At 47.0% G+C, this 26,103-nt stretch overlaps 1 protein-coding gene across 8 annotated transcripts in view; it reads left to right on the top strand.

The window, feature by feature from the left end:
* Positions 1-15,536, top strand: part of SCLY (selenocysteine lyase) — a 29,357-nt gene extending 13,821 nt beyond the window's left edge. For 6 of the 8 annotated variants that reach the window (XM_073360518.1, XM_073360517.1, XM_073360520.2 and 3 more), the window contains 7 exons: positions 158-322; positions 1,502-1,608; positions 3,797-3,833; positions 5,524-5,607; positions 6,689-6,791; positions 8,764-8,839; positions 9,773-15,536. In XM_073360518.1, coding sequence (XP_073216619.1) covers positions 158-322; positions 1,502-1,608; positions 3,797-3,833; positions 5,524-5,607; positions 6,689-6,791; positions 8,764-8,839; positions 9,773-9,959 — 759 coding nt within the window. In that variant the 3' untranslated portion in view covers positions 9,960-15,536. Of the gene's footprint in view, positions 1-157; positions 323-1,501; positions 1,609-3,796; positions 3,834-5,523; positions 5,608-6,688; positions 7,979-8,763; positions 8,840-9,772 lie in introns of those variants that run through there. The other 2 variants (XR_012160874.1, XR_012160873.1) reach the window with 2 other exon arrangements.
* The last annotated feature ends 10,567 nt before the right edge of the window (positions 15,537-26,103 follow it).

Genomic DNA, 26,103 nt, shown 5'->3' with positions numbered 1-26,103 from the left:
GGAGGGAAGGTGGCCTGCAGGATAGTGAATAGGAAGGGAGACAGTCGCCAATAGAAGGGGAGGTGTTCATGAAACATTCTAACAAGATGTGTTACACAGTCTGAAGAGTTTGAGACCCCAGTCACCTGTCACCTGTGACAGTGTTCTCTCCCGCCAGCCCATCTCAGAGCTCAGCCAGCAGATTCAGATCCTGAATCAGAACAGAATGGCATCAGGGCTGCCCAGGATTTTGATGCACACAGACGCGGCCCAGATGATAGGGAAGGGGCGAGTGGATGGACAGGAGCTGGGAGTGGATTACCTCACCATTGTGGGACACAAGGTATGCCTCTATTCCCCTTGGATTTCTCTCTTCATGTCACACTGGAGCTGTCCATATATTTAAATCGCCTTTCAATATGAGAACCTTCTCTTCTGAATTGCTGCATCCTCTGAGTAGAGGCTTTGTATTCTCTGCCTTAGGCTGGCCAAAGAATGGCTGATGATGAAAAGCGGTTTTCTAATTTTTTACAAAAGGGAAAGGAAAAGCCAACTTTCTTAGTAGAAGTCTGGAGGACAAAAACCATGCCTGCAATGGCTACATCAGGGCTAAAACATGTTACCCCAACCAGTATTGTGGCAGGGGATTTGGGAATCCAAATGCTGTCCGCATGCTCTCTGCTTTTCTGACTCCAAACGAGGCATGTGGGTGAATGTTCTTCTCTTGTCAAGGTAGTAACTCAGGATTTGGGTTGATCTACTTGTGTATGGCTCACATAGACAGAGCATCCTCATCTCCCTGTGGCACAGAGAGAGAGAGGAAATAAGGCAGTCCAGCCAGTTTCTCTTTCTACTGTGGAGGATTTAGTGCATTAGACTTTTAAATATTAAAGCTTCTCACTAGATGGCACTCTGAAGACAGTCTTTACTATACCCAGCTGTCTTTTGTACGTGTATATATACAGTGTGTGCATACAGGTGGATACAGTGATGTGAGGACATGGACAGTGGACAGTCAGTTATACACTACTTTACTTTTGTTAAACACTCTCAACCCTATGGCAGACTTGTGTCTACATAACTAGCCTTGGAGCAAGATGGTACAAAAGTTGAGAAGGTTCCATGGTTCCTAGGCCATCAGTAAAATGAAAATGGAGGATAAGGCTTTTATTCTTGTTCCAGAGGTATCCTGTTTGCAAAAGAACCACAATGAAGGAGGAACTGGAGTTTGCAACAGCAGGGAGTTGACTAGGATTGTGCAGGGCTGTTGTGAGGACTAACTGGAGAGAGATAGTAAATTGCTTGGAATGGGAAAAGAATACAGTATAGGGGAAGTGCTGAGTATTATTCGCAGAGGGCAAATTATTATTATAAATTGTTGGGAAAGTGAAAGTGAGAAGGATCAGGATCAGAACAGGTAGAATCCAGCAACCCTCTCCAAGAGGTGCAAAGTGAAGTGGGGAGGGGGAATTAAGAAGTTTCCTTGAGTTCCCTTTCTTAGAGGTGGTATTTGTCATTGCAGTTCTATGCCCCACGGATTGGAGCACTGTACGTGCGAGGGCCTGGGGTCACCACTCCTCTGCATCCCATGCTGTTTGGAGGGGGACAGGAGCGGAATTTCCGTCCTGGGTAAGATGGATGGCCTGATGGGTAAGCAGATGTTTCATGGGTCAGTACATTTAGAGGACTGGCTAAGTAAGCAGATGGCTTTGCTATTTAGTGAATGCACCCTGTGAGAAGCTTTGGAGTACTCACTTCCATTGGTCTTTCTGGGGTGACAAGTTGTAAAATGCTTAGAGAAAAAATGAGTTAGTGTGTTAATTGCACTGAAGATGTCAAGTGTCATATAAATACTAAACACAAAATTGTAAGCATTGAAGGCCACCAGGATTCCATCACTATACTCCACGACGCAGTTAGAGCCTCGCAGCAGCAATGGGCCTAGAACCCAGAACCTCCTGATCCTGCACTTGAGCTGAGAAACTCTGTTACTTGTTAGTTGTGTGGGGCCTGATGCTCAGCTGTGCAATTCTAATCTCTTCCAGTAGAGGGCGAAATGTCAGGTACATGTAGCTACATCCTCCATGAAAGACAGGCTGCATCCACACTTAGGGCGGTATGTACCTACACAGAGCCATGAAAGGGAAGCTGACGGAGCCTTTCCCCACTGCCTCTCCCCTCCCAGAACCTTTTCCTGCTGCTAGAGCCTTTCACTGTGGAGAGGAAAGGTGCTGGTGGAGGGCTGCCGATGACTTTCTCTGCTTAAACAAAAGTCTCAGAGCCCTTCCCCATTGCCTTTCCCGTTGTTGGAGCCTTTCACCGCAACAGGGAGGTAATGGGACACTACATGGCTAAAAATTACAATGTAGACATGGGAGGCACTGCTTGGGCATGTAGATAGTCTTGTAGGTATACACCCTAGGATTCAGGAGTGTGGGGCACTCTACTTGCCTAAGCTGTGCCTCAGCATCTACATTATAGTTTATACCTGTGCTAGCTGGACATGTAGTGTCTGTACTCTATATGCCACCGCATCAGTAGATGTATCCTAAAAGTCCACATGGTTGGAAGTCTTTCCACATTGGAAAGAACAGTCTCATCAGTCAGCCAGTTTTAGGGTATAGTTAGATTGAAAATCAAACACATTTCATTTTATTCCCAGCCTGTGTCTCCTGTGAGAACTGTCCAAAGGACAGTAAGATTTCTTGTGGGTATGGGAGAACTGTGCTGCTGACACATTGGTGTCTGTTATGCTCTTGACTAAATGCATTCTGAATACAGTATTGTTGCTGGTACCCAGTGCCGAGAGGCTAAACAACAGCTGGAGTTGGTTCGCTACCCGGTGTGCTATACCCAATAATCACAACGAGGTGGGGAAGCAGAAAAGTTTATTTGCAGCTGCAAAAAAGTACAGGGAGAATAAAATCTCAAATCCTGCACACAGAGCAGGAAGTTACACAGGCTTTTATACATCCTTTTTCCCAGCATACTTATCCAATAGCAAGCTGCCCCAAGTATCCATATAGCCAGCTAATCCAATTCCCAGCTAGTTCCCGTGTTCTCTGTATCATTTCTTAAACCATACATAAAGCTGCTTTATTCAGAATTGTTCTTCCGTATCTGCCCTGTTTGGCCTTGCTTAGTTTCAGGCAGTCTGACTCTGCAACATATTGTTGCAGATTCTCAGCATAACTGCTGTGTGTGCCTCCAGGCGGGGGGGGCCAAGGACACTTGGGCCTAGTACACAGAGCTGCTGCGAGTGCCTCCAGGTGGGAGGGGGAGCCAAGGACACTTGGGCCTAGTGCAAGGGGGCTTCATCGACACTCGTGGTCTTCCATCCCCTCGAATTACCTAGTGGCCATGCCCCAGTGTCCCCAACAGTATCACTGACTTTGTGGAAGCCACATGTCAAATTTCTTTGGAGTCACAAAGAGAAGACCATTTTGAAGTTCTCTTGGATTCCTAAAAGCCATCTGCAGACATCTCAGTGAGAGCTTCAAGCTAGTAACTGATTTTTGCAGCCAGAGGTAGAGTTTTCCATGTAGGAAAAGGAAACATTGATTCTCTTGACGAACTGAAAAATATCAGTTTCCCTTACCACAGCTGTGAACAAATAGGGAGTTAAGCACCAAACTGGCCATTTGTGCACACAGTTGTTTATTGTGGTAATTACCCCACATGTTGCCGTGCAGTTGTGCTCACATTACTTGTGTATGCAAGTGGGGCTACTGCCTTTTAAAAATGGGGCTCTCGGCGCCCATTGATTTCCCGGAGAAGGTGGAAATAGATAATTTCTGTACAAATGTTTCTCTTTCAGGACAGAGAATACGCCAATGATCGCTGGCCTTGGCAAGGTGAGTTCAGAAGGAATAAAGGGAGAAAAAGGAAGCATGTGAGTCAAACATTAGTGCTGCCTGATGGACAAGTATGTAACTTGTCTGCTGTACTGCAAGCTCTTTTAAAAGAAAACCTAACTAAAAAAGAAAAGTCAATTTGTAGCAAAACAAAACTGCAGTGTAAACCCTTGTTTTCTGTCATTAGCCAAAGGAAATTTTTCAAAGTGCGTCTGGGAGATTTAGCTGAACAACTTCCCATGCCAGTAAAGGGAGTCACCAAGCTAAATCTGCACAATGCTTTGAGAATGTTGGGATAAGTGTGTATTTCACAGGAAGAGGGGAAAGTTGTGTGTGGTGGATATGAGTCTTAGAAAGCATTAGTCTTGACCTTGAAAAATGGCCTCTGTAATTCATGAAAGATCTGTAATAAAGCACAGCACGATCTGCTCTTTCTTCTACTTCCCCCTCCTTTCCTCTTCTGAGAACTATACAGTCCTGTTCCCCAGCGCTCACGTCAAGGTTTGGGGGAAGATGGCTACAAAATGTTTGCATTCACTTGTGGAGTAATAGCATATTTGAAAACTATATCACCCAGAAGAGATTTTTTTATAAAGAGGCCAAAACTACATAGTGGTTTTCAGTGTACGGAGCTCTGATTAGGAAAAGTTAGAGCTAGGGGACTTCCCCGCCCCTTGTGGAACTCTATACCAAGTTTGTTAGAGGGGCTGGGGGGAAAGCTGAGAGCCCATGCACAGTTTGATATCCAGGAAGCATTCTTCAGAGAAGATGAACAAACTACATAGTGCCTAGCACTGGTTTGGCAAGTCACCAGGAGCCTGAACGCTGCACCAAATTGTCCTATAAATGTGCCAAACTAGGGCCAGGACTTTGTAAGGAGCTTAGCTCCTGTTTAGGCATTGAAATAAGGGAACAGATTTTTGAAGTGCTCAGTATGCCGAATGCAGAGCTGTTGTGAAATCTGGCCCGACACCACACAAACAAATGTGCTGGTACTTGGGTTCTGAAAGTACCCCTTGGAGGAGAAACGCTTTGAGGGTCCAGAGTATGTGGAGTTTGGGATTCATTTCACCAGACTAGGATTTGTGCCCCACTGATGGTACCAGCATCCCCCTCAAGGTGGCTTCCTTCTCTGGATTGGGGGCTAGGCACCTTAAGAACATAAGAACAGCCATACTGGGTCAGTCCAAAGGTCCGTCCAGCGCAGTATCCTGTCTTCTGACAGTGACCAATGCAAATTCCACCTCGGTGGAATTAGTTCATGTATAAGCCTTTCCACCCCCAAGTGTGCCTCCTTTCAGGTCAGAAAAGTTGGCTTATATACAGGTACATGAGGCAGAGGAAATGATTCCATTCTGACTGGTTGTTAGTACTTGTACACCCATATCCATAGTTCCTGGTAAAGGCAAACATATTCCTACCTTGACTTAGACTCAGAAGCTGAGAGTGGACAACAGGGGATGGATCACTCTATGATTCCTGTTCTATTCATTCCCTCTGAAGCATATGGCATTGGCCACTGTCAGAAGACAGGATACTGGGCTAGATGGACCATTGGTCTGACTCAGTATGGCTGTTTTTATGGTACATTTCCAGGGGATTACTGTTCTTCTCACATGATTGTCACCAGGTCTTGTGTTACAATTGCTGAGAAATATAGCATCTGATTTGTTTTCCTCTCCCCACTCAGGCTGCTGAGCTGGTGAACAAAAACTGTGAGGATTATGAGGCTCACATGAGGGAGGTTCGGGATTACCTGGAGGAGAGGCTAGAAGTGAGCATACCTGGTTCATGTTACATTTATGCCCCTGCTGGAGTCTCTGATCTCTGGGCAGCCTGTATAGCAAGCTTCTTGGAGGAGGAGAAAAGGGCGTGTTTTTCAAGAGAACCAGCAATTTGGAAGGACTGTGACAAAAGCATCTGGCAGGGAGAGACACAGCCCACACCATCAGTGGGCTCTGAAATGGTGGGAGGAAGCAATTGAAATATAGCAAGCTGAGCAGGGGAGTGCATATGTGATCATAAAGAAAGGGGGGAGGAGGAAATGGACTGAGAAGGATAGCAGGAAGAAGGGTAGGTGCTCACACACTATATGAGCCAGGTAAGTACCTAGATAATAGATAAAAAAGGGCGTGAAATGGGACTCCCCCCTTTCAGGTTGTTCGGCTCCTCAGCCAACACTGGCCCTCCCCAGCTTTCTTGTAGAAGGAAGTCACAACCCTTTTCACTGGTTTTCTGTTTGTGGCCATGACTCCCTTCTAATTCGGTGGCATGCATCCCCCCTATTCAGTGATGCTGGATGCTGTTTTGCCCCTGGTGCCCCTAACTTGTAGCCCTTCTGCACTGGCCCTTAGGGCCCTCTGAAGGGGTGCAGGAATCATGGGGAAGCAGGGTTGTCCAGGTTACTTCCACAACATGCTACTCACCCACCCGGGAACTCTCCCTGCAGCAGGGCCTCTTTCAGTGGCAGTGGGAGTGTGGAGTCAGCAGAGCAGGGTCTTCAGCTTCCTTAGGGTGACTCCTATGCTGGTTTATTTCCTGTGGGGGCCTTGGATCCCCCTTGCACCGGGTGTGTAACCAGAGCAAAGTTGCCATGGCACAGTGGTGAATTCCCCAGAAACAGTCTAGAGCTTGTGTCCCAGCCTGCCAGCTCAGTGTTCAAATCACCAATCAGCCTGGGCTGTGTACATGTGAAGTCCCAGGAGGTCTCCCCAAAGCCCTAGTGGTGGGTGGGGATGAAGGCTTATAGGGGCTCTACGGCATGTTCCTCATGCAGTCTTCCTGTCCAGCTGCGTCCTACCCAGGGGAGAGCAGTTTACATTCATGGAGCTGTTAATGTTTATTTTATTTTCCAGCTTTCGTTTGGAAAGCAGAGACTCCACCTTAACAGTCAATTTCCAGGCACCAAGCGGCTCTGCAACACTTGTAACTTTTCTGTTTTGGGGCCAGGGCTGCAAGGTATCTCTCTTCTATCCTAGCCACGGTCATCCTTTACATCTCTGTCTGGGGCCATAATTCCCCTTCCTCTAGCATGCTGCTTCTCCTCTTGTACTATCAGACTCTGAAGGAGACGTATTGCATGGCCACCTCAGCCATGGAGCAGGATGCCAGAAGGCCTGCACAAGAGAGAGATCAGAGAGCCAGAGAGCAGCAGCTCATTGATCTTGCGGGAGGATGCCAGGCACAGGGCTGAATCACCAGAGTCCCCTCATCTGTGGAGAAGCATGTCAGGCCTGCCAGGGCCGTTGGCCATTATCTTTGAAAACTCATGGCGATTGGGCAAGGTCCCGGATGACTGGAAAAAGGCTAATGTAGTGCCCATCTTTAAAAAAGGGAAGAAGGAGGATTCAAGGAACTACAGGCTATCAGCCTCACCTCAGTCCCTGGAAAAATCATGGAGCAGGTCCTCAAGGAATCAATTCTGAAGCACTCGGAGGAGAGGAAAGTGATCAGCAACAGTCAGCATGGATTCACCAAGGGCAAGTCATGCCTGACTAATCTAATTGTCTTCTATGACGAGATAACTGGCTCTGTGGATGAGGGGAAAGCAGTGGACATGTTATTCCTTGACTTTAGCAAAGCTTTTAATACGGTCTCCCACAATATTCTTGCCAGCAAGTTAAAGAAGTATGGACTGGATGAATGGACTGTAAGGTGGATAGAAAGATGGCTAGATCATTGGGCTCAACGAGTAGTGATCAATGGCTCCATGTCTAGTTGGCAGCCAATATCAAGCGGAGTGCCCCAAGGGTCGGTCCCAGGGCCGGTTTTGTTCAATATCTTCATTAATGATCTGGTGGATGGCGTGGACTGCACCCGCAGCAAGTTTGCAGATGACACTAAACTGGGAGGAGTGGCAGATACGCAGAGCAGTGCTACTCAAAGTGGTGGTCTGCGGACTGGTGCTGGTCCGTGGGCCATCAGCTGCTGGTCTGCACACACATTGGAAAGAAAATTGCCAGTCCCCCATATCAGATAGCTTGAGAAGCACTGTGCTAGAGGGTAAGGATAGGATACAGAGGGACCTAGACAAATTAGAGGATTGGGCCAAAAGGAATCTGATGAGGTTCAACAAGGACAAGTGCAGAGTCCTGCACTTAGGACGGAAGAATCCCATGTACCGCTACAGACTAGGGACTGAATCGGTAGGCAGCTATTCTGCAGAAAAGGACCTAGGGGTTACAGGGGATAAGAAGCTGGATATGAGTCAACAGTGTGCACTTGTTGCCAAGAAGGCTAATGGCATTTTGGGCTGTATAAGTATGAGCATTGCCAGCAGATCAAGGGACGTGATCATTCCCCTCTGTTCGGCATTGGTGGGGCCTCATCTCGAGTACTGTGTCCAGTTTTGGGCCCCACACTACAAGAAGGATGTGGAAAAATTAGAAAGAGTCCAGCAGAGGGCAACAAAAATTATTAGGGGGCTGGAGCACATGACTTATGAGGAGAGGCTGAGGGAACTGGGATTATTTAGTCTGCAGAAGAGAAGAATGAGGGGGGATTTGATAGCTGTTTTCAACTGTCTGAAAGGGGGTTCCAAAGAGGATGGATCTAGACTGTTCTCAGTGGTACCAGATGATAGAACAAGGAGTAATGGTCTCAAGTTGCAGTGGGGGAGGTTTTGGTTGGATGTTAGGAAAAACATTTTCACGAGGAGGGTGGTGAAGCACTGGAATGGGTTACCTAGGGAGGTGGTGGAATCTCCTTCCTTAGAGGTCTCTTCCAACCCTGATATTCTATTATTCTTACCCTGAAAGCAGAGAGGAAAATGACCCTGCCAAAACATTGCTCAGAGGTTGTGCTGAAAGGGTTGTTTGAAGTTAAGGTTGGTCATTTGCATATGGGAGGTTTAAAGAAGGGTCCCTGTGCTGTCATTCTGCTTGGTAAGTATCCTGTGCTGAGTGGGGCCTGTGCTTTGTCTCTTCTGCAGGGCAGATGGTGCTGTCCCACTGCAAGACTCTACTCGCCAGTGTTGGTGCTGCATGCCACTCTGAGAAGGGTGACCAGTAAGCAATACATGTTGTGATACTGAGTTGTTCTCCTGGGACGAAAGAGGTCAGGTTGAAGGGGACTGAGTTTGCACCTTTATGAAATAGTTTCTCATAAAAAATTGCTCCTTCAAACTGCTCCTTTGGGATCACACAGGAAGAGTAGTGCTTTCCACATGGTCCTGAGTAACCCCCAGGAGTAGGTTGAGGATGTACAGTAAACAAATCGAGTCACTGAGTAACAGGGATTAGTGTGACATTGGGTAGTTTCTCACTGAATAGACAGGGCAGTGAGGTGCTCAGGTGGTGACTCGCTCTCCTGCTGTTATGTGCCATGTCACTGATGGTACGCTCAGAGCACTTGGAAAACAGGGAAGCTGACCTGAGGAGCTCAGCATTTGCAGGGTCAGAATGAGAGCAGTCAGACTGGAAAGATAGGACACCTCATGACCAGCTGAGCCATGAGGCTAGAAGATTCCAGATTGTCCAAAATCTGAGTAAGAAACCTTGGTGTTTTCATAGAATCATAAAGCTCGGTACCCTGAGCGTCTTTATTTTTAGTGCTATCGACTGCCACGCGGAAGATGGGTTTGATCCCAGTTTGTGGCATGGGTCACTGCTTACTCCTGCCTGGCTGAAATACTGCAGGCCAAAAGTACTGTGGAATCAGCGTGTTTAGCTCCAGTAGGCAGAGGCAAGAGCAAGTATCTCACATCATTGTCTTGACACCTCCAGCTGACTAGATTGAACAGCACTGACCAACTCCTAGAAGAATCCAGTGCCTTCCAGCCAGAATGACAGGGAGAGTGTATAATCTGCTGCGGAGGAGGGGGCTGCCACTGCTCAGATAATTATACTTGTTTTTACTATCCTAGTGAATTTTACAGGGGAGGAATGTGTTTCCGTGATGTTTAAAGGGTTAAACCCTGCTTTCATTCTGTTGTTTTCCAGGCCCTCCTCTGTACTACTCAGCTGTGGGATTCCCTATGAAGTGGCTCAGAATGCCCTGCGGCTCAGTGTGGGGCGGGACACCACCAAGGAGGATGTGGACGTGATAGTGGAAGACCTGAAGCAGTCTGTGGCTCAGCTGGAAAAGAACAGAGTCACTGAGAGACAAGGGATCAGGAGGAGGAACTGAGAGGGGAGATCTCCTTGAAAGAAACAGATTTTTTGGGCGCGATTCTCCCCTGCCCTGTACCTGGTGTGTCATTTATTGAGTGTGACAAGCTGTCCAGTCAGAACAGTAATGTTTTACACCTGCCTTGCCTTGGTGTAAATGACTGCAGAAGGTGCAAGGCAACGGAGTGTCCAGTTTTGGGCCCCACACTACAAGAAGGATGTGGAAAAATTGGAAAGAGTCCAGCGGAGGGCAACAAAAATTATTAGGGGGCTGGAGCACATGACTTATGAGGAGAGGCTGAGGGAACTGGGATTGTTTAGTCTGCAGAAGAGAAGAATGAGGGGATTTGATAGCTGCTTTTAACTACCTGAAATGGGGTTCCAAAGAGGATGGCTCTAGACTGTTCTCAGTGGTACCAGATGACAGAACCAGGAGTAATGGTCTCAAGTTGCAGTGGGGGAGGTTTAAATTAGATGTTAGGAAAATCTTTTTCTCTAGGAGGGTGGTGAAGCACTGGACTGCGTTACCTAGGGAGGTGGTGGAATCTCCTTCCTTAGAGGTTTTCAAGGTCAGGCTTGACAAAGCCCTGGCTGGGATGATTTAACTGGGAATTGGTCCTGCTTCGAGCAGGGGGTTGGACTAGATGACCTCCTGAGGTCCCTTCCAACCCTGATATTCTATGAATGAAGCATTTACCGAGTGACTACAGATTAGATCTGAGCATCCTGATAACATTTATCCTCCTGTGCCAATAACATTACTGGTGTCCTGTTTTAATTACTATGATTTTATAACCTTGTGACAGCAATCAAAGAAACTTTGTGAAACTGCACTATGTTAAAAAAGCCACCCCCATTCCTAAGCCCACACCTTGTTACTGTGGAGTTCTGTGTCAAATACTACAGGGTCATAGTTGCATTCTGGGTGCCTGATTTTGCTGCTATTGAAATCAGTGGCCAAACTTCCACTGACTTCATTTGATCAGGATTGGGGTCAGGAAGGAGCTGGTGATCTTTCCTCTGGGGGAGCTGTAAGGAAAGGTAAATGTAAATGCTAGTAAGTGCTCAGTGCCCCTTGCCATTTGAAGGCCTGAGCCTATTACTACAGTTGCTGGATTTTTTTTTTCAGGTCACCTTTAAGAGCAGACTGTAGCTATAAATATCTGCTTATGTTTTTGTAAAAATGGCCTCTTGTGGTACCACAGGATAAATTCATAAATTGTCCACTGTCTATAACACTGATAGAGAAATACATGATGATCACAGACAGGAGCTGGCTGTAGACACCCTCTCCCGCAGGGACCTGCCTTGATGGTCTTGAGCATCCCTGCCCCCAACGGCCCATTTTCCACTGCTACAGAAGAATTAAAGAAGAAAAGGAGTACTTGTGGCATCTTAGAGACTAACCAATTTATTTGAGCATAAGCTTTCGTGAGCTACAGCCCAGCAGCCCATGTGACTTCACCCTCCTCTCTGGGGCTTTCAGCACAAGATTCCTTCTTGCTGCTAACAAACCCTGGGACAGACTCTGCTGCATCAAAAAAATCATTTCCCAGAAGAAACAGTGCAAAATTGTGTGCCACTGCTGTGACAGTCAGTTCAACCTGCAAATCACCAGTTTCCATGTGTACCTTAGCTAAAGGTGCAAGGACTTTAATCTCCCAACAGTTCTAATTCTGCCATTTTTCCTGGTAATAAATCCTTCTCATGGATCAGGTCCCTCTTGACAACAGAAATTTCTATACCAGTATCCCTCCAACCTTGGCATACTTTGCCATTAAGCTTAACAGCACGCATATGCTCACTGCTTGGTTGCATAGAAGCAACCTTTACAAATCCTGTGTGGTAAGAGGCAGCAGCCTGGGATACCCCGGTGCTCGGAGAAGCAGCAGGTTCATGTGTTACCTGCTCAGTTCCCCACTGCATCCACCTTTTTGTCCCACAAATACTCTTTTACCTCATTGTAGCATTCATTCAAGGTTCATGCACTTGGCAACATTCAGGGCACACCCGGAGTGTTGTGTAGGAGCAGTGCACACACGGCTCCTCTCAAGGGCATGAACCTTGGAATCTCGCCCAGATGACATGAACCGTGGGAAGCCTCCCAGGACTGGGCTCAAGGCCCGAGAGCAAGGAATGCGGTAGATAGATATCGGTAAATAAGAATAAGAACAAAGCCAGTGTATTCCTTTTATCTGTTGGAGTATGTAATGCGCGGGGGGAGAGAAAGAATAAAAGAGAGGGTGGAAAGCTGACAGGAGACCAGCCTGTCGGCAGACCAGCCTGCTTGCTTGCTTAAAGCCTTGTTCTGTCTGGTATTTGAACCGCAACACATCATCACTGCACATATTTAGGAACTGCCCCTGAGGAACCAAATTGCACATTTCTTCAAAGCCTGTACTGCCTTTTCCCCTCACCTACTTGACTCACAAATCCTTCATTTCATTTACATAAAGTACATTACTTAGTCCAGTTCCCCTCTTAAGGCTCCTTAATTTAACCCTGTAGGTTCCAGGTGTAATCTGATAATGTTTCAAAACCAATTCCTTAACGGTACCATAGTTTGAAGCATCAGCAGTAGGCATCTTATTGAATAAATCCAGAGCTCTTCCAATCAATTTTGCTACCAAAGTAGTCATCTTTTGATCCTCGGGAATTGCATGGAGAGTGCAGTCTCTCAAAGGTGATGACATTTTGGGCAGTATCACTGAATTCATCATATGGTGGGAATAACCGTTCCCATTTGTGGACTTTTGGGGAAGTGGAGCAAGCTGCTGAAGGTTTTTGATTCTTCCACTCCATTACAGCAAGCTCATGCTTCTGGGTCTCAATATGGGCCTGTATTTCTTTGACTCTTAACTCCAGGAATTGCTTCCTCTCTCTTTTCTTTTTCTCCTGGGCAGCTTTCTGTGCTTCAATCTCAGCCTGTTTCTGGGCCTCAATTTCTTTGTCTTTTAAGTCCAGGGCTTGCTGGTGGGCTGCCTTTTGTCAGCCTCCAGCTGCCTGAGTTCCAGGGCTTGCTGGTGGGCAGACTTCTTTTTCCAGGAGAGATTTTTATGCTTCAATTTGGACCTGTTTCTGGGCCTCAAGTTCTTTGCCTTTTAACTCCGTGACTCTTTCATGAGCAGCTTTCTCCCTGGCAATTTTCACATCAATTTCCATTTGTCTTAATTCCATCTGCCTTTTGTGTTCATTTTCCTTCTCAGCAATCTGCAGCCTCTGAAGTTCTAGCTTCTTCTGAGTTTCACTCTCACTCATTTTGCTTACTTTTCTGTCCTTATTTCCCTAACCCAAAATAAGCAAACAGAAAGTAACAAACCAGTAACTCCTTTGTCTGTTCTCCAGCCACCACACTTAAAACTCACTCAAACTCACTACCAGTGTCTCAAAGCAATCAGCTGTGCACATATCCTGTTTGATTACACCACTGTGGTGGGTTCTGTCTCAGAGACCCCCTTGAGACTGCCCCCTGATGTGCTGAGACTATCTCTGAGCCCATTTTCCCTGCCCGCCTGGGGCTTCCACAACCCTGTCTTGTTGAACCAGACAAGGTAGCCTGCTGCAACACAGACCCAAAGTTTGGTTAATGCCCTCAAATCTGAAGACTAAACAAAAGAGCTCAGCAAGTACTCCTGTCTCCAGCACCCAGACACCCAGCTCCCAATGGGATCCAAACCTCAAATAAATCTATTTTACTCTGTATAAAGCGTATAAATCTATTTTACTCTGTATAAAGCTCTGTATAAAGCTCCAACCCCTTGCCCCATAAATTTTCCACCCTCTATAACACTGATAGATATGCACAGCTGTTTGCTCCTCCAGTAGTTTATTTGAGGTTTGGAGTTAGTATTCTGCGCTACCCTGCGCATGGAGGTCCTGGTGCGTGCGGAGGTCTATCGGAGGGGGACCCAATACTGCAGTGCCTGCCACCGCCTCATCGGATGAGGGGGAGGAGGTGGGTTGTCTGGGGCCTCTTGGAGAGCTGGGCCCAGTTGCCCTGTGCCAGCGACCTCAGTGCCTGGACCAAGAACTGGAGTTGGAGGGGGACCTGAAGCAGGGAGAGAAGCCATCATGGGGTGGGTCAGCTGGCGGTAGCCTCTGGTACTCGTGGCTCAGATGGGGCTGATTGAGAAGTCCCAGACAGAGCACCCTGGGCTATTGAGTAGACCCTTGAGTGGGACCTTGCTCCTGTGCCTGCCAGTGTCCAGCCCCTTAGTCCATGTGGCTGTGGTCCAAATGGCAGCGTTCTGAGAAGTATGAGCCCGCCTCCGATCCTTTAGAATGAGAGGAAGAACGAGATGGCCATGGTGGTGCTGAGTGGATCTGCGCCAAGTCACGTCGATGAGGCGATAGAGAGTGGTGTCACGATGCTGGGGAGCGGTGCTGGGACCTGGACAGTACTAAGATCTGGAACCGTGACTGGATCTGTACCTGGGCCAAAATGATGAGCAGCATCAGGTCTGGGATTGGCTTCTCAACGGCGACTGGCACACAGAGCGGTGCTGAGACAAGTGCTGCGAGTATGAGCAGTGTCGCGATGGAGAGGGGTGCCAGGATTACGAGCAGCATCAGGAGTGGGAACAGGGCCGAGAACGGAATCAGTGCCACAGCTCAACCAACGGTGCCAGCAGGTGGATGAGTTCTGGCTTGCCTCAGGGTGGTGCCACATGTACAGGTGCCGGCGCCTTGGTCTGAGCTGAGTGGATGCCGATACTGTCAAGATAATAAGATCCCTTGCAGCCGCAGAGGTATCTGGTGTAGGAGGCAACTGGACCTCAACTAAGCTGCAAGTCAGGGAGTCGGGGGGCACCTGACTCAACGGCACTGCCCCTGGGGCCTGAGTCAGTGGTGCCAAAGCTGCAGGTTATGCTCCTAGTTTGTAAGGATGTATTAAATTAGAGGAATTTTGGAGGGCCAGGACCCAATATGGGAAAGGATAGTTACAAAATTTAGTAGGGTCTAATTTATGATGCCTTTCTTGTTCAACATAAAACACTGCTATTTGTTAGGACTCTGCAAAAACCTGTAAATAAGGAATATATGCATAGGAAAAAAATAAAATGTGAAGGCCATTTTTGAAGCCAAATGGTCAAGGGAGAAGGAGTAAAAAAACTAAAGAGACTGAAGACTCAGAGAGAGCAGAGAACCATCAACACCCATCCATGGTTGAGGAGGGGCAGATTGACAACCCTGAGGTGAAGGCTGGCAACCTTAAACCACAGAATAAAAATTAAATCAAAACCAGACAGAATGACCCTCAGATGTCACCAAAAAATAACACCAAATTAAGAAGTAACCGGTCACAAACTGACACAGAAAAATCCATAGACTTCAACAACAACAAAAAAAGACTATAAGAACAGAGTGCTTTGTCATGGGACTTTGGGTTCGTCTTGACACTACTCCAGGAGCATCGGATTGTGACCAACAGAGCCCGGCTCCACTCTGTGACCAATCTGGCTGGCCACTAGATTGATCCAGACTCTGGATTGGTAACTATAAACATCAACTGGCAGGACTGTGTGCATGGACTGTGCGCATGGGGTGCGGGGGGTGACTAAAAAGAATATGCTAGCTGTATTCTCAATAAATGCGTGTTGCCTTCTCCCCTATAAAAAGATCTCGTGTGCTTTGTTTAAGGATAACATTTTTGGTGGAGAATTGTGAAAGGGGGCAGAATTGTAATTGTTGTAATTGTTGAGAATACTGCTAAAAGGTATACCATACACTCAAAAGCGATTGGTCATTCAGGTGTGCACACCCCCTGGTCATAGAGATAAACAGTAAAGAGGAAACTATTTGTGGTTAATATTAGTTAATTGTTGGTATTCTGTGAACTAAGAATTTTAATGATTCAAAGGTTTAGCATTCCTCTCTCCACCCCAAACTGCTAGGGGAGAAATAATTGAAGGTGGGTATACTCCCGATTGTAGCAGGGCCAGGCAATAGGGGAAAACTATACAAATAAAATATATACAAACTGTCTAGGTATAAAGAAAAGGAGTACTTGTGGCACCTTAGAGACTAGCAAATTTATTTGAGCATAAGCGCTCGTGAGCTACAGCTCACTTCATCAGATGTGGCTCACGAAAACTTATGCTCAAATAAATTTGTTAGTCTCTAAGGTGCCACAAGTCCTCCTTCTATTTTTGCGAATACACGGCTGCTACTCTGAAACAAACTTTAAAAGTGGTGCTTTAAGAGCTAAAGATAAAAAGTGCTAGGTAAACATTAGGTGTTGTTCGCATCATCTCCATTTTACAGATGGGGAATGGGAGGACAGATTTCAAAGGCACTTGGTGTAAAGATGCAGAGAGGAACCTAGTGCCTAGCTGCATCTTTAGGTACCTAAACACCTTTAAAAAATTGGCCATAAGTGACTTGCCCAAGGTCACACAAACGTACGGTGGAGCAGGAAATTGAGCCAGGTTCACTTGAGCCTTGAGTCTACACTACAGTTAGGTCGACATAAGACAGTGGTCAGCAACCCATGGATCATGATCAACTGGTCGATCCTGAAGCCTCTGCTAGTCAGTCATGATCTCTGGGCCACTAAAAGTCCGGTGGTGGAGCGGGGCTCAGTCAGACTGCCCTGGCCCCACACTGCTCCCAGAAGCAGCTGGCTGCTAGCATGTCTTCACAGCCCCTGGAGGGAGGAGGTGAGGGGGAGGCAGCTCCTCATCCTGCCCTCTCCCCACCCAGCAGCATCCCCGCAGCTCCCACTGGTCGGTTCCTGGCAGAGACCCGCTGCCCCCTCTCCCACAGGGGCCGCAGAGATTTGCCAGCAGCAAGCCACTTCCGGGAGTGGCATGGGGCCAGGACAGGCAGGCAGGCTGCCTGAGCCCCACTGTGTCGCTGACTTGGAGTCATCTGTGTTAAGCGCCTCCTGGCTGGAGCCTACACCTCGCATCCACTCCCACACCCCAACCCCCTGCCCCATCCCGGAGCCTCTCCTGCACCCAAACTCCCTTCCAGAGCTTGCACCCCCTCACTCCTGCACTCCAACCCCTTGCCCCAGGTTCAAGCAATGCACACACCACAGTTGAGAATGTGACAATCCCCGAAGGATTTTGGAGCTCAAAACTACAAATGACACGAATAAAAAGTAAAGCTCAGTGTAAAATTGTGCTCTACTCTGGGGGATCGATCTAAGATATGCAACTTCAGCTACAAGACTAGCGTAGCTGAAGTCGATGTATCTTAGATCAACTTAGAATCATAGACTTCACATCCTTGCAGCACGGGATCGATGGTGGCCACTCCCACGTCGACTCTGCTTCCGCCTCTCGCAGTGGTGGCGTTCCAGAGTCGATGGCAGAAAAGATCGGGGATTGATTTTTCGCTTCTACATTAGTGTATAGAATCATAGAATATCAGGGTTGGAAGGGACCTCAGGAGGTCATCTAGTCCAACCCCCTGCTCAAAAGCAGGACCCATCCGCAATTAAATCATCCCAGCCAGGGCTTTGTCAAGCCTGACCTTAAAAACTTCTAAGGAAGGAGATTCCACCACCTCCCTAGGCAACGCATTCCAGTGTTTCACCACCCTCCTAGTGAAAAAGTTTTTCCTAATATCCAACCTAAATCTCCCCCACTGCAACTTGAGACCATTACTCCTTGTCCTGTCCTCTTCCACCACTGAGACTAGTCTAGAACCATCCTCTCTGAAACCACCTCTTAGATAGTTGAAAGCGGCTATCAAATCCCCCCTCATTCTTCTCTTCCGCAAACTAAACAATCCCAGTTCCCTCAGCCTCTCCTCATAAGTCGTGTGTTCCAGACCCCTAATCATTTTTGTTGCCCTTCGCTGGACTCTTTCCAATTTATCCACATCCGTGTAGACCAGTGTTCAGTGGATTCTATGACATTAGGTGCAGTGTGACTATATGACCCCTGCACCAAAACGCCCTTCCAGAGCTTGCACCTCTCACACCTGCCCCCAACCTGCTACCCCAGGCTCAGGCCGGAGTTCCCTCCCACACTCCAAACCCCTGTCCCAGCCCCATGAAAGTGAATGAGGCTGGGGGAGAGCAAGCGAAGGAGGGAGGGGGAATGGAGGCGGGGGCCTTGGGGAACGATCATGGCCTTGGAGAAGAAGCAAGGTTGATCTATCCTGGGTTGATCGTAAATTTAAAAAGTGATCTTGTGCATAAAAACATTAGAGACCATAACAGAGGGCATCTTACATCGACCTAGTTATGTCAGTGTACATACTACGGCCTTGCTCCTGCCGATGTACATGCCCCAGTACAGCGGCATAATAGTTTCACCTCCTTGAGAGCCGTAGGGCTTATGTCCTGTTGTGTAGTTAGGGCAAAACAAAGTCTACGTAGACACTGCGTTACTGACATTGTCAAGGTTGCTTCCCCACTCCAAACTCTAGCGTGCAGATGTGGGGACCTGCATGAAAAAGCTCCTAAGTTTATTTTTACCACCTTAGGTTAAAACTTCCCCAAAGTACAAACTATTCTACCTTTTGCCCTTGGACTTTCGCTGCCACTACCAAACGTCTAACCGGGTTTATTTTATTAGGAAAGAGCCTGTTTGGAAACGTCTTTCCCCCCAAAATCCTCACCAAAACCTTGCACCCCCCGCTTCCTGGGGAAAGTTTGATAAAAATCCTCACCAATTTGCATAGGTGACCACATACCTAAACCCTTAGATCTTAAGAACAATGAAAAAGCATTCAGTTTCTGAAAAGAAGAATTTTAATAGAAGAAAAAAATAAAAAGAATCACCTCTGTAAAATCAGGATGGTAAATACCATACAGGGTAAGTAGATTCAAAACACAGAGAATCCCTGTAGGCAAAACCTTAAGTTACAAAAAGATACAAAAACAGGAATATCCATTCCATTCGGTACAGCATATTTTCTCACCCATTTAAACAAACATAATCTAACGCATATCTAGCTAGATTACTTACTAAGTTATAATGACAGGTTTCAGAGTAACAGCCGTGTTAGTCTGTATTCGCAAAAAGAAAAGGAGTACTTGTGGCACCTTAGAGACTAACCAATTTATTAGAGCATAAGCTTTCGTGAGCTACAGCTCACTTCCTCAGATGCATATCGTGGAAACTGCAGCAGGCTTTATATATACACAGAGAATACGAAACAATACCTCCTCCCACCCCACTGTCCTGCTGGTAATAGCTTATCTAAAGTGATCATCAGGTGGGCCATTTCCAGCACAAATCCAGGTTTTCTCACCCTCCACCCCCCCACACAAATTTCTCTGGGGTGTGTTTGTGGGGGGAGGGGGAATGATCCATCCTATCCCATCAAGGTGCAAGATAGTGTACGGGTCCACCTCCAATTCTGGAGAGTGAATTTGTGTGGGGGGGGTGGAGGGTGAGAAAACCTGGATTTGTGCTGGAAATGGCCCACCTGATGATCACTTTAGATAAGCTATTACCAGCAGGACAGTGGGGTGGGAGGAGGTATTGTTTCATATTCTCTGTGTATATATAAAGCCTGCTGCAGTTTCCACGATATGCATCTGAGGAAGTGAGCTGTCGCTCATGAAAGCTTATGCTCTAATAAATTGGTTAGTCTCTAAGGTGCCACAAGTACTCCTTTTCTTTTTACTAAGTTATAAGACTCCATTCCTGTTCTGTCCCCAGCAAAACCATCACCCAGACAGACCCAGACCCTTTGTTTCTCCCTGCCTCTAGCTTTGAAAGTATCTTGTCTCCTCATTGGTCATTGTGGTCAGGTGCCAGCGAGGTTATCCTAGCTTCTTAACCCTTTACAGGTGAAAGGGTTTTTCCTCTGGCTAGGAGGGATTTTAAAGGTGTTTACCCTTCCCTTTATATTTATGACCGACATCAGCTCTTGGCTGCTGCCGTGTCTCCGTTCCAAGCTGGGCTGCCATCCAGTTTCCCAGCTACGGCTGTCGCTGGGGTTCCCCACTCCCTACAGAGAGCTCTGCTGCGCTGCAACCCCCCCGGCAGGAAGCCCGATGCTTGGAGCACAGTTCTCCCGCCTCCAGCTCTCGGTTCTCCCCACTGGACGCGAGAGACGGCTTCCGTGCCACCCACTCCCGGCTGGGAGCAGGAAGGCATGAACCCCGAAGAAACAGCTGGGCTCCGGGCTGGGAGTTCCGTGGTGTTGAGAGTTAAGTCTGAGGCTACTGCTCTAACCCTGAGCCCTCCTTTCCCTCTCATGTGCCTCCTTGTCCTATCTGCTATGTATTATTATTGTTACCGAGAGCTAGAACAATGCTAACTGGTCAGATTCCATATGCTTTATCTGCTGACATCCAGTTTTGGGGGAGCACGTCCAGAGGCTAAGAGGCACCATCACCATACAAACAAATAACAGTACCTACTTCTTATATAGCACTGCTCATCACTAGTTCTTACAAAGCATTTTTACAGTGAATTGTGCAGGTAGCGAAACTGAGGTATACAATGGCAATGTAACGTGTCCCATGTCATGCAGCAGGCCAGGATCAGAACAGAGCCCAGATCTGAGAGTCCTACCTAGGTGATCTATCCCCTAGACAATGCTGGTCTGTTAAATATATAATAATAGCAAGATGTATTGACACAAGAGGGGATACAAGAGGGAATTTGTTAGCAGCTTTCAACTACCTGAAGCGGGGTGGGGAGGTTTCAAAGAGGATGGCGCTAAACTGTTCAAAATAGTGGTAGATGACCAAACAAAGAGCAATAGTCTCAAGTTGCAGTGCGGGAGATCTAGGCTGCTTGTGTTCCAGGACATAAACATTCAGGATATGAGTTAGTTAACATGTGTTCACTCTTTAGTTACAGCAGAACAGAAAAGGCTAGTCTAGACATGGCCTCAGAAGAGAAAGTCTCCAGTCTTTTAATTTTTTCTTATGCATATTTCTCAAGTGTCTGAAAAAAACAAACAACCTCCCAATATCCTAAATTCCTAAGGGATTTAAAGGGGACAGCTGGGATTTTATCTAAGGGGGAACAGAAATTGGGCCTTTTCAAATCTCGAGTCACTGAAATAAATCCGGTGAGAGGACAGTCGTGCTTCTATAATGAATGGCTGAGGAGAAGGGGGGAAATCTGTCAAGTGAAATTTGGATTAAGTAAAGTTAGCTGGGAATATAATGGAAATTTAGTACACGTATTGGAGATGATGAAAAACAAGTGGCAGCCAAAGGAAGAGAAAAGCAGCATTGCTAGCCCCAGGCGTTCATAAATGAAGTCAGGCTCCGAAAAATGAGTCCCGTAGTAACTCACGCGATTCAAAGGATGCGTTTGCCTTCAAGTCTTTAAACCTTAGACCCACAAGGGCAAGAAATTAACTTTTTTTAAAAAATGGAAGCTGAGAGTTTCCCATAATCACATCATTCCAGGAGTTGGGGCTTTAAGAAGAAAAAGCCCAAATATCCTGTGACGTGATAAAAAAATCCACAAGAGTTGACAATGCTGGGAAATGGGGGAACGAGAGATCAAAAACACAAATACAGTTGCTTCATGTGCTAGAAGCAGGAGGGGGGTCACCTGCGGAAAAAATATTTTTTTAAAAAAAGCCGTAGGCTATTGAGTGGTTAGAGCGCTCAGCTGTCATATTACTGTCTCCTCTGTGTGACTCCTTGGGCAGCAGCTGTGTGGCATTGCCAGCACTCAGCACCTCCTGTTGTTCTGCAGCAATATGTCCGGCCTGGCTGTAGCAAGAAGAGTGTTGATAGGTCCTTGAGGGAGCCATTGCAGTAGTCCTCGGATCGTCACTGTGAGGGACCTGGCGGAATATAATGGACATAGGCAGTGTTCTGAGTAGCTGCAGGATATGGCGAAGCTGGTAATAAACGATCTTTCATCACAATCACAAAGTCACAAAGAGTTTGCATTCTGGGTGACTGGAAATGGGGAAAGGGTGTGTGTGCGCGATTCAGTCAGGTGCTTTTGAACCTTACTGTATGATTTCTTTCGGCGCATCAGATGCTCTGACGAGAGACGAGATAAACACAAGCTAAACTATGGTTAACCTCCTCTCCAGGAAGGGAATAACATTGTAGCAGGGACCACGTCACTGAGGCGCTGAACACTGTTCATTCAGGAGCTAATGGGATGACAGACTTGAGCCTGAGGACGTGGAAGGGGCTTGAGGAGGTGAGTGAACAGGGGCAGACCTGCCTCAGTAAATGGGAGAGGCTTGGGGTCAGCCAGGGTCTGCATGGGGGAGGATTCCCAACACCCTAACAATTCCGCCTCCCGAAAGAAAACACCATCCAAGGCTCCTTCCTTCTCCCTCAGCTCTTCCCGTTACTCCCCCAAACCTGTGCACTGCTTCTAATAGGTGCAGAAAATACAGTTCTGTATTGTAATTTAAATGAATTACACAAAGTTCTGTATTAGGCTTTGTAAGGAATGTATTTGGCGAAAAAAATAATTACCAACATCTTTTTATTTTTTTTTTGGTCTGTAGTGTTAGACATACTTGTTGACAGATATTTTGAAATAAATTACCAAAATAATTATAACTGGCATGATTATATTGTGTTATTTTGACAACCAAAATATGGGGGAGGAATGATGCACCATGGTCTTGTTTGAATTAAATTCTGCATAACGCAACAACAAAGGATGATGGAGCTGGTGTGGTTGTCTCCAAAGAGAAGTAAATTGTATTGGCTGTAATGATAACAAGGATGGAAAAGGTATTTTACACAACAAACACTGGGGTGTGTTTGTGGGGGGAGGGGAATGATCCATCCTATCCCATCAAGGTGCAAGATTGTGTACGGGTCCACCTCCAATACAAAGAGGGAAAGGGGACTTAATACAATAATAATGTACTAGCTAGGCCTGAAGGCTGTGTGGGTTTTTACTGCATCTTTCTTTTCCCCATCTCTCTCCTCCTCCTCTCCCCACAAGATCCAAATCTTTCTTTTTGCTCAGGGTTTCCCCACATCTCCTTGTACAGCTTTCCTCTTCATGCCCTGTTTTCCTCTCTACCGTAGCGCATTGGCAGGGACTGGCGTACATGTGGACACCTGTCTGCCTACTTGAGCCCTCACTGCCACTTGTTATCTTTGCATAGCCAGAGACAGATGTTTGTGTGCGGGCCTGAGCGAAAGGCTGGGTAGACATCTGCTTTTTCAAGTTCCATCTATCACTGCCCCAGGTGGTGACACAGGTACTCAGGGAGCCATTAGCAGCATGTTGATACAGAGGTGACAAGGAGTCTTTCTGAAGGCCTTGGTGTCACGATAGATGGTAAAAAATTATCTCGTTTTGCACAGATTTCCATGGGCTCTGTTCTTTGGCATCAGGAGAGAATGGCAGCTGCAGAACTGGCATTATGATCTCGCAGCAAGGAGACCTGAGAAGCCAGGTCTGAAATTCTGATTGGGCTCTCGGATTTCCTCTAAATAGTTCATTGAACATACTCTGGAAAATAGTTGCCACGGCCTGAGATTTGGAGTGGGCACTTCTGAAAATGGAGCCCTGTGTCACTTCTGAATTTCCAGCTGAAATATTGATGGGAAAAATGTCTCCACCAAACTCTCCAACACTGAGTGATTACCACTGGGCTGTGCACATGCCTTTGCTTCGTCCTTCCTGCAATGACTCTGGCTCACTGTAGCGTATCCTCCTTCTCGGATTTGTGCTGATTCCTTCCCTGCGGAGCCCCTCCTACTGGCTGGAGTTTATTCCTTACAGCGTAACCAGGGAAGTGAGCTGCCTTATCACAGACACACCTCACTGCTTTGTAAATAGGCCGGTAGGAGACACCTTTCCAACAATGAGCGGTCACGTTCCAGTCTCCTCTTCACCTGGCCACACAGAGCTGACGCATGTTACATTTAAAATGCAGTGTATCGAACAGAACCGCTCTCCGACCTGCAATTGAAAAAACATTGTATGAAAAAATTAAGGTGGAAATTGTTTCACTGAAGTCCAACGAAAACCCAAAACAGTAAATTTCTACCCCAAGCACCGGAAAGCCTGACAATGAATAGGTCAGGTGTCCAGCCAGTCTCCTCAAGTTATTTGAGGCACTCTGGCTTGTAATGGTGAACTAGGTGCAACATTAATAACTACTGAGCCATTCCATAATAAACAGGTGTTTCTTCTTCGACAACTTTACTCTGTCCTCAGCTTACCTTCCAGGCACACACTCGATAGAAGCCAGTTTTAGTCACGAATTCCCACATGACCATAAGTAAGAGATAGATCCGACAGTACTTCATGATGTATTCCACAGACTTGTTCACCACTCACCTGAACAAAGACATGTCCATGCTATGCTCATTTCATTCCCTGAAACAAGGACTTTTTCTATGATTTTCCTCCATTTCGCCAAGTTTTGAAGGTGTTGATAAAAAGAAAGGAAGCCCATGGCATTCTGATTGCTCTTACTTGGCCAAGACAGACCTCATATTCTTTCTTATCTGTCACAGCTCGCGACATGCCTACCAATCCGTCTACCGACCATTTTACATCTCCTTTCACAGTACAGAGGACGTGCCCTGCATCTGAACTTGGAGATTCTCCACCTCAAGGCATGGCTTCTGCTTGGTTCCATAGAAGGCTCCGGTTAAAAGGAGGTACTAGTAGAAAGTTCTGCACAGTAGAAAGTCCTCGACGTACTTTTACCTTCAAAAAGTGGACCAGGTTTCAGATTTTGTATTCGTACCAACAAATCTCCCCAACATCCACGACTCTTTCATATATTCTAGACTCTAACTCTATCTCTAAGATCTCTCAGGGTCCACCTAGCAGCTATTACTACGTTCCCCCTGTGACGGGGTTCGATCACAGAGACCGTTTTTCGACTGTCACCTGAGGGGCAGAGATTACCTTTGAGTCCGTTTTCCCTGGGAGCTTGGAACTCCAGAACCCTGCCTTTTGAGACAGACACACTAGCCTGCTGCAACCCACACCCAGGATCTGGGCCAACCGATGCCTCCTAAATTGGTTTGTGAGTGCATCTTCACACTCATACAGTGCAGAGCAGCTGGTCCTTAACCAGATACACTCTGCACATTAACCTCCTAGAGCTACGAGCAGTCCGCAATGCCTGCAGACACTTTATCCCAGGGATCGCACACTGCACCAGAGTCATGATGGACAATACCGCCTGCATGTTCTACCTCAACAGGCGACGTCCCACTCTCTGCTCTGAGGCACCAAAAGTATGCAACGATGTATCCAAAACGGCATCGCCATCTCAGCCGCATACCTCCCTGGACACCAAAACATCACTGCAAACTGGAGGGGATTTTTCCCACGATCATGAATGGGAACTCGACACGTGAGTCCTTCATTACATCTTCATCTGCTTGGGATTCCCCACCATAGACATCATTGCCACTCCGGAGAACATTTGCCCTCAAAATTGTGCTCTAGAGCGCGCCTGGGACATGGATTCCTAGGAGATGCATTCCGCATCACATGGGATGCTCTATTAGAAGTGTGAGCAACCAGAGTGATGTAGTGGTGGGAGTCTGCTATAGACCACGGGACCAGAGGGATGAGGTGGACCAGGCTTTCTTCCGGCAACTCGCAGAAGCTACTAGCTCGCAAGCCCTGGTTCTCATGGGTGACTTTAATTTTCCTGATGTCCGCTGGGAAAGCAATACAGCGGTGCATAGACAATCTAGGAAGTTTTTGGAAAATGTAGGGGACAATGTGCAAGTGCTAGAGGAGCCAACTACGGGGGAAGCTTTTCTTGACCTGCTGCTCACAAACCAGGAAGAATTAGCGAGGGAAGCAAAAGTGGATGGGAATTTGGGAGGCAGTGACCATGAGTTGGTTGAGTTCAGGATCCTGACACAGGGAAGAAAGGTAAGCAGCAGGATAGCTTCCATCCATGCTGCCAAATCCAACGCTAAAGAGCTTCGTTTCATCAATCCCAAGTGCCTACAGCCTGCAACAAAACTCAGCAAAAAGCATCATGGATCTGCCCCCCCCCCAAAACCCACCAAACTAAGAGAGTACAAGCACATTAAAGCAGTCCTGGCTATGCTAAAAGAGTCTCAACCCTACAGCTGTGGCTCTGACCCATTCCCATACTCGCTGGTGAAAGTTATAAGTAAGGCTACAATTTAGTCACGGGTTACAGGCAATAAACAAAAAGTCTTGGCCTGTCCATGACTTTTACTAAAACTACCCCTAGTTATGCGTTAGGTACTGGGCGCGGGGGGTGAGGGGGTGCACTTCTCGGACACCGCTGTT

This window comes from Lepidochelys kempii, chromosome 9 (assembly GCF_965140285.1).
Source record: "Lepidochelys kempii isolate rLepKem1 chromosome 9, rLepKem1.hap1, whole genome shotgun sequence".
Lineage (NCBI taxonomy): Eukaryota > Metazoa > Chordata > Testudines > Cheloniidae > Lepidochelys > Lepidochelys kempii.
This window is presented reverse-complemented; position numbering and strand designations above follow the sequence as displayed.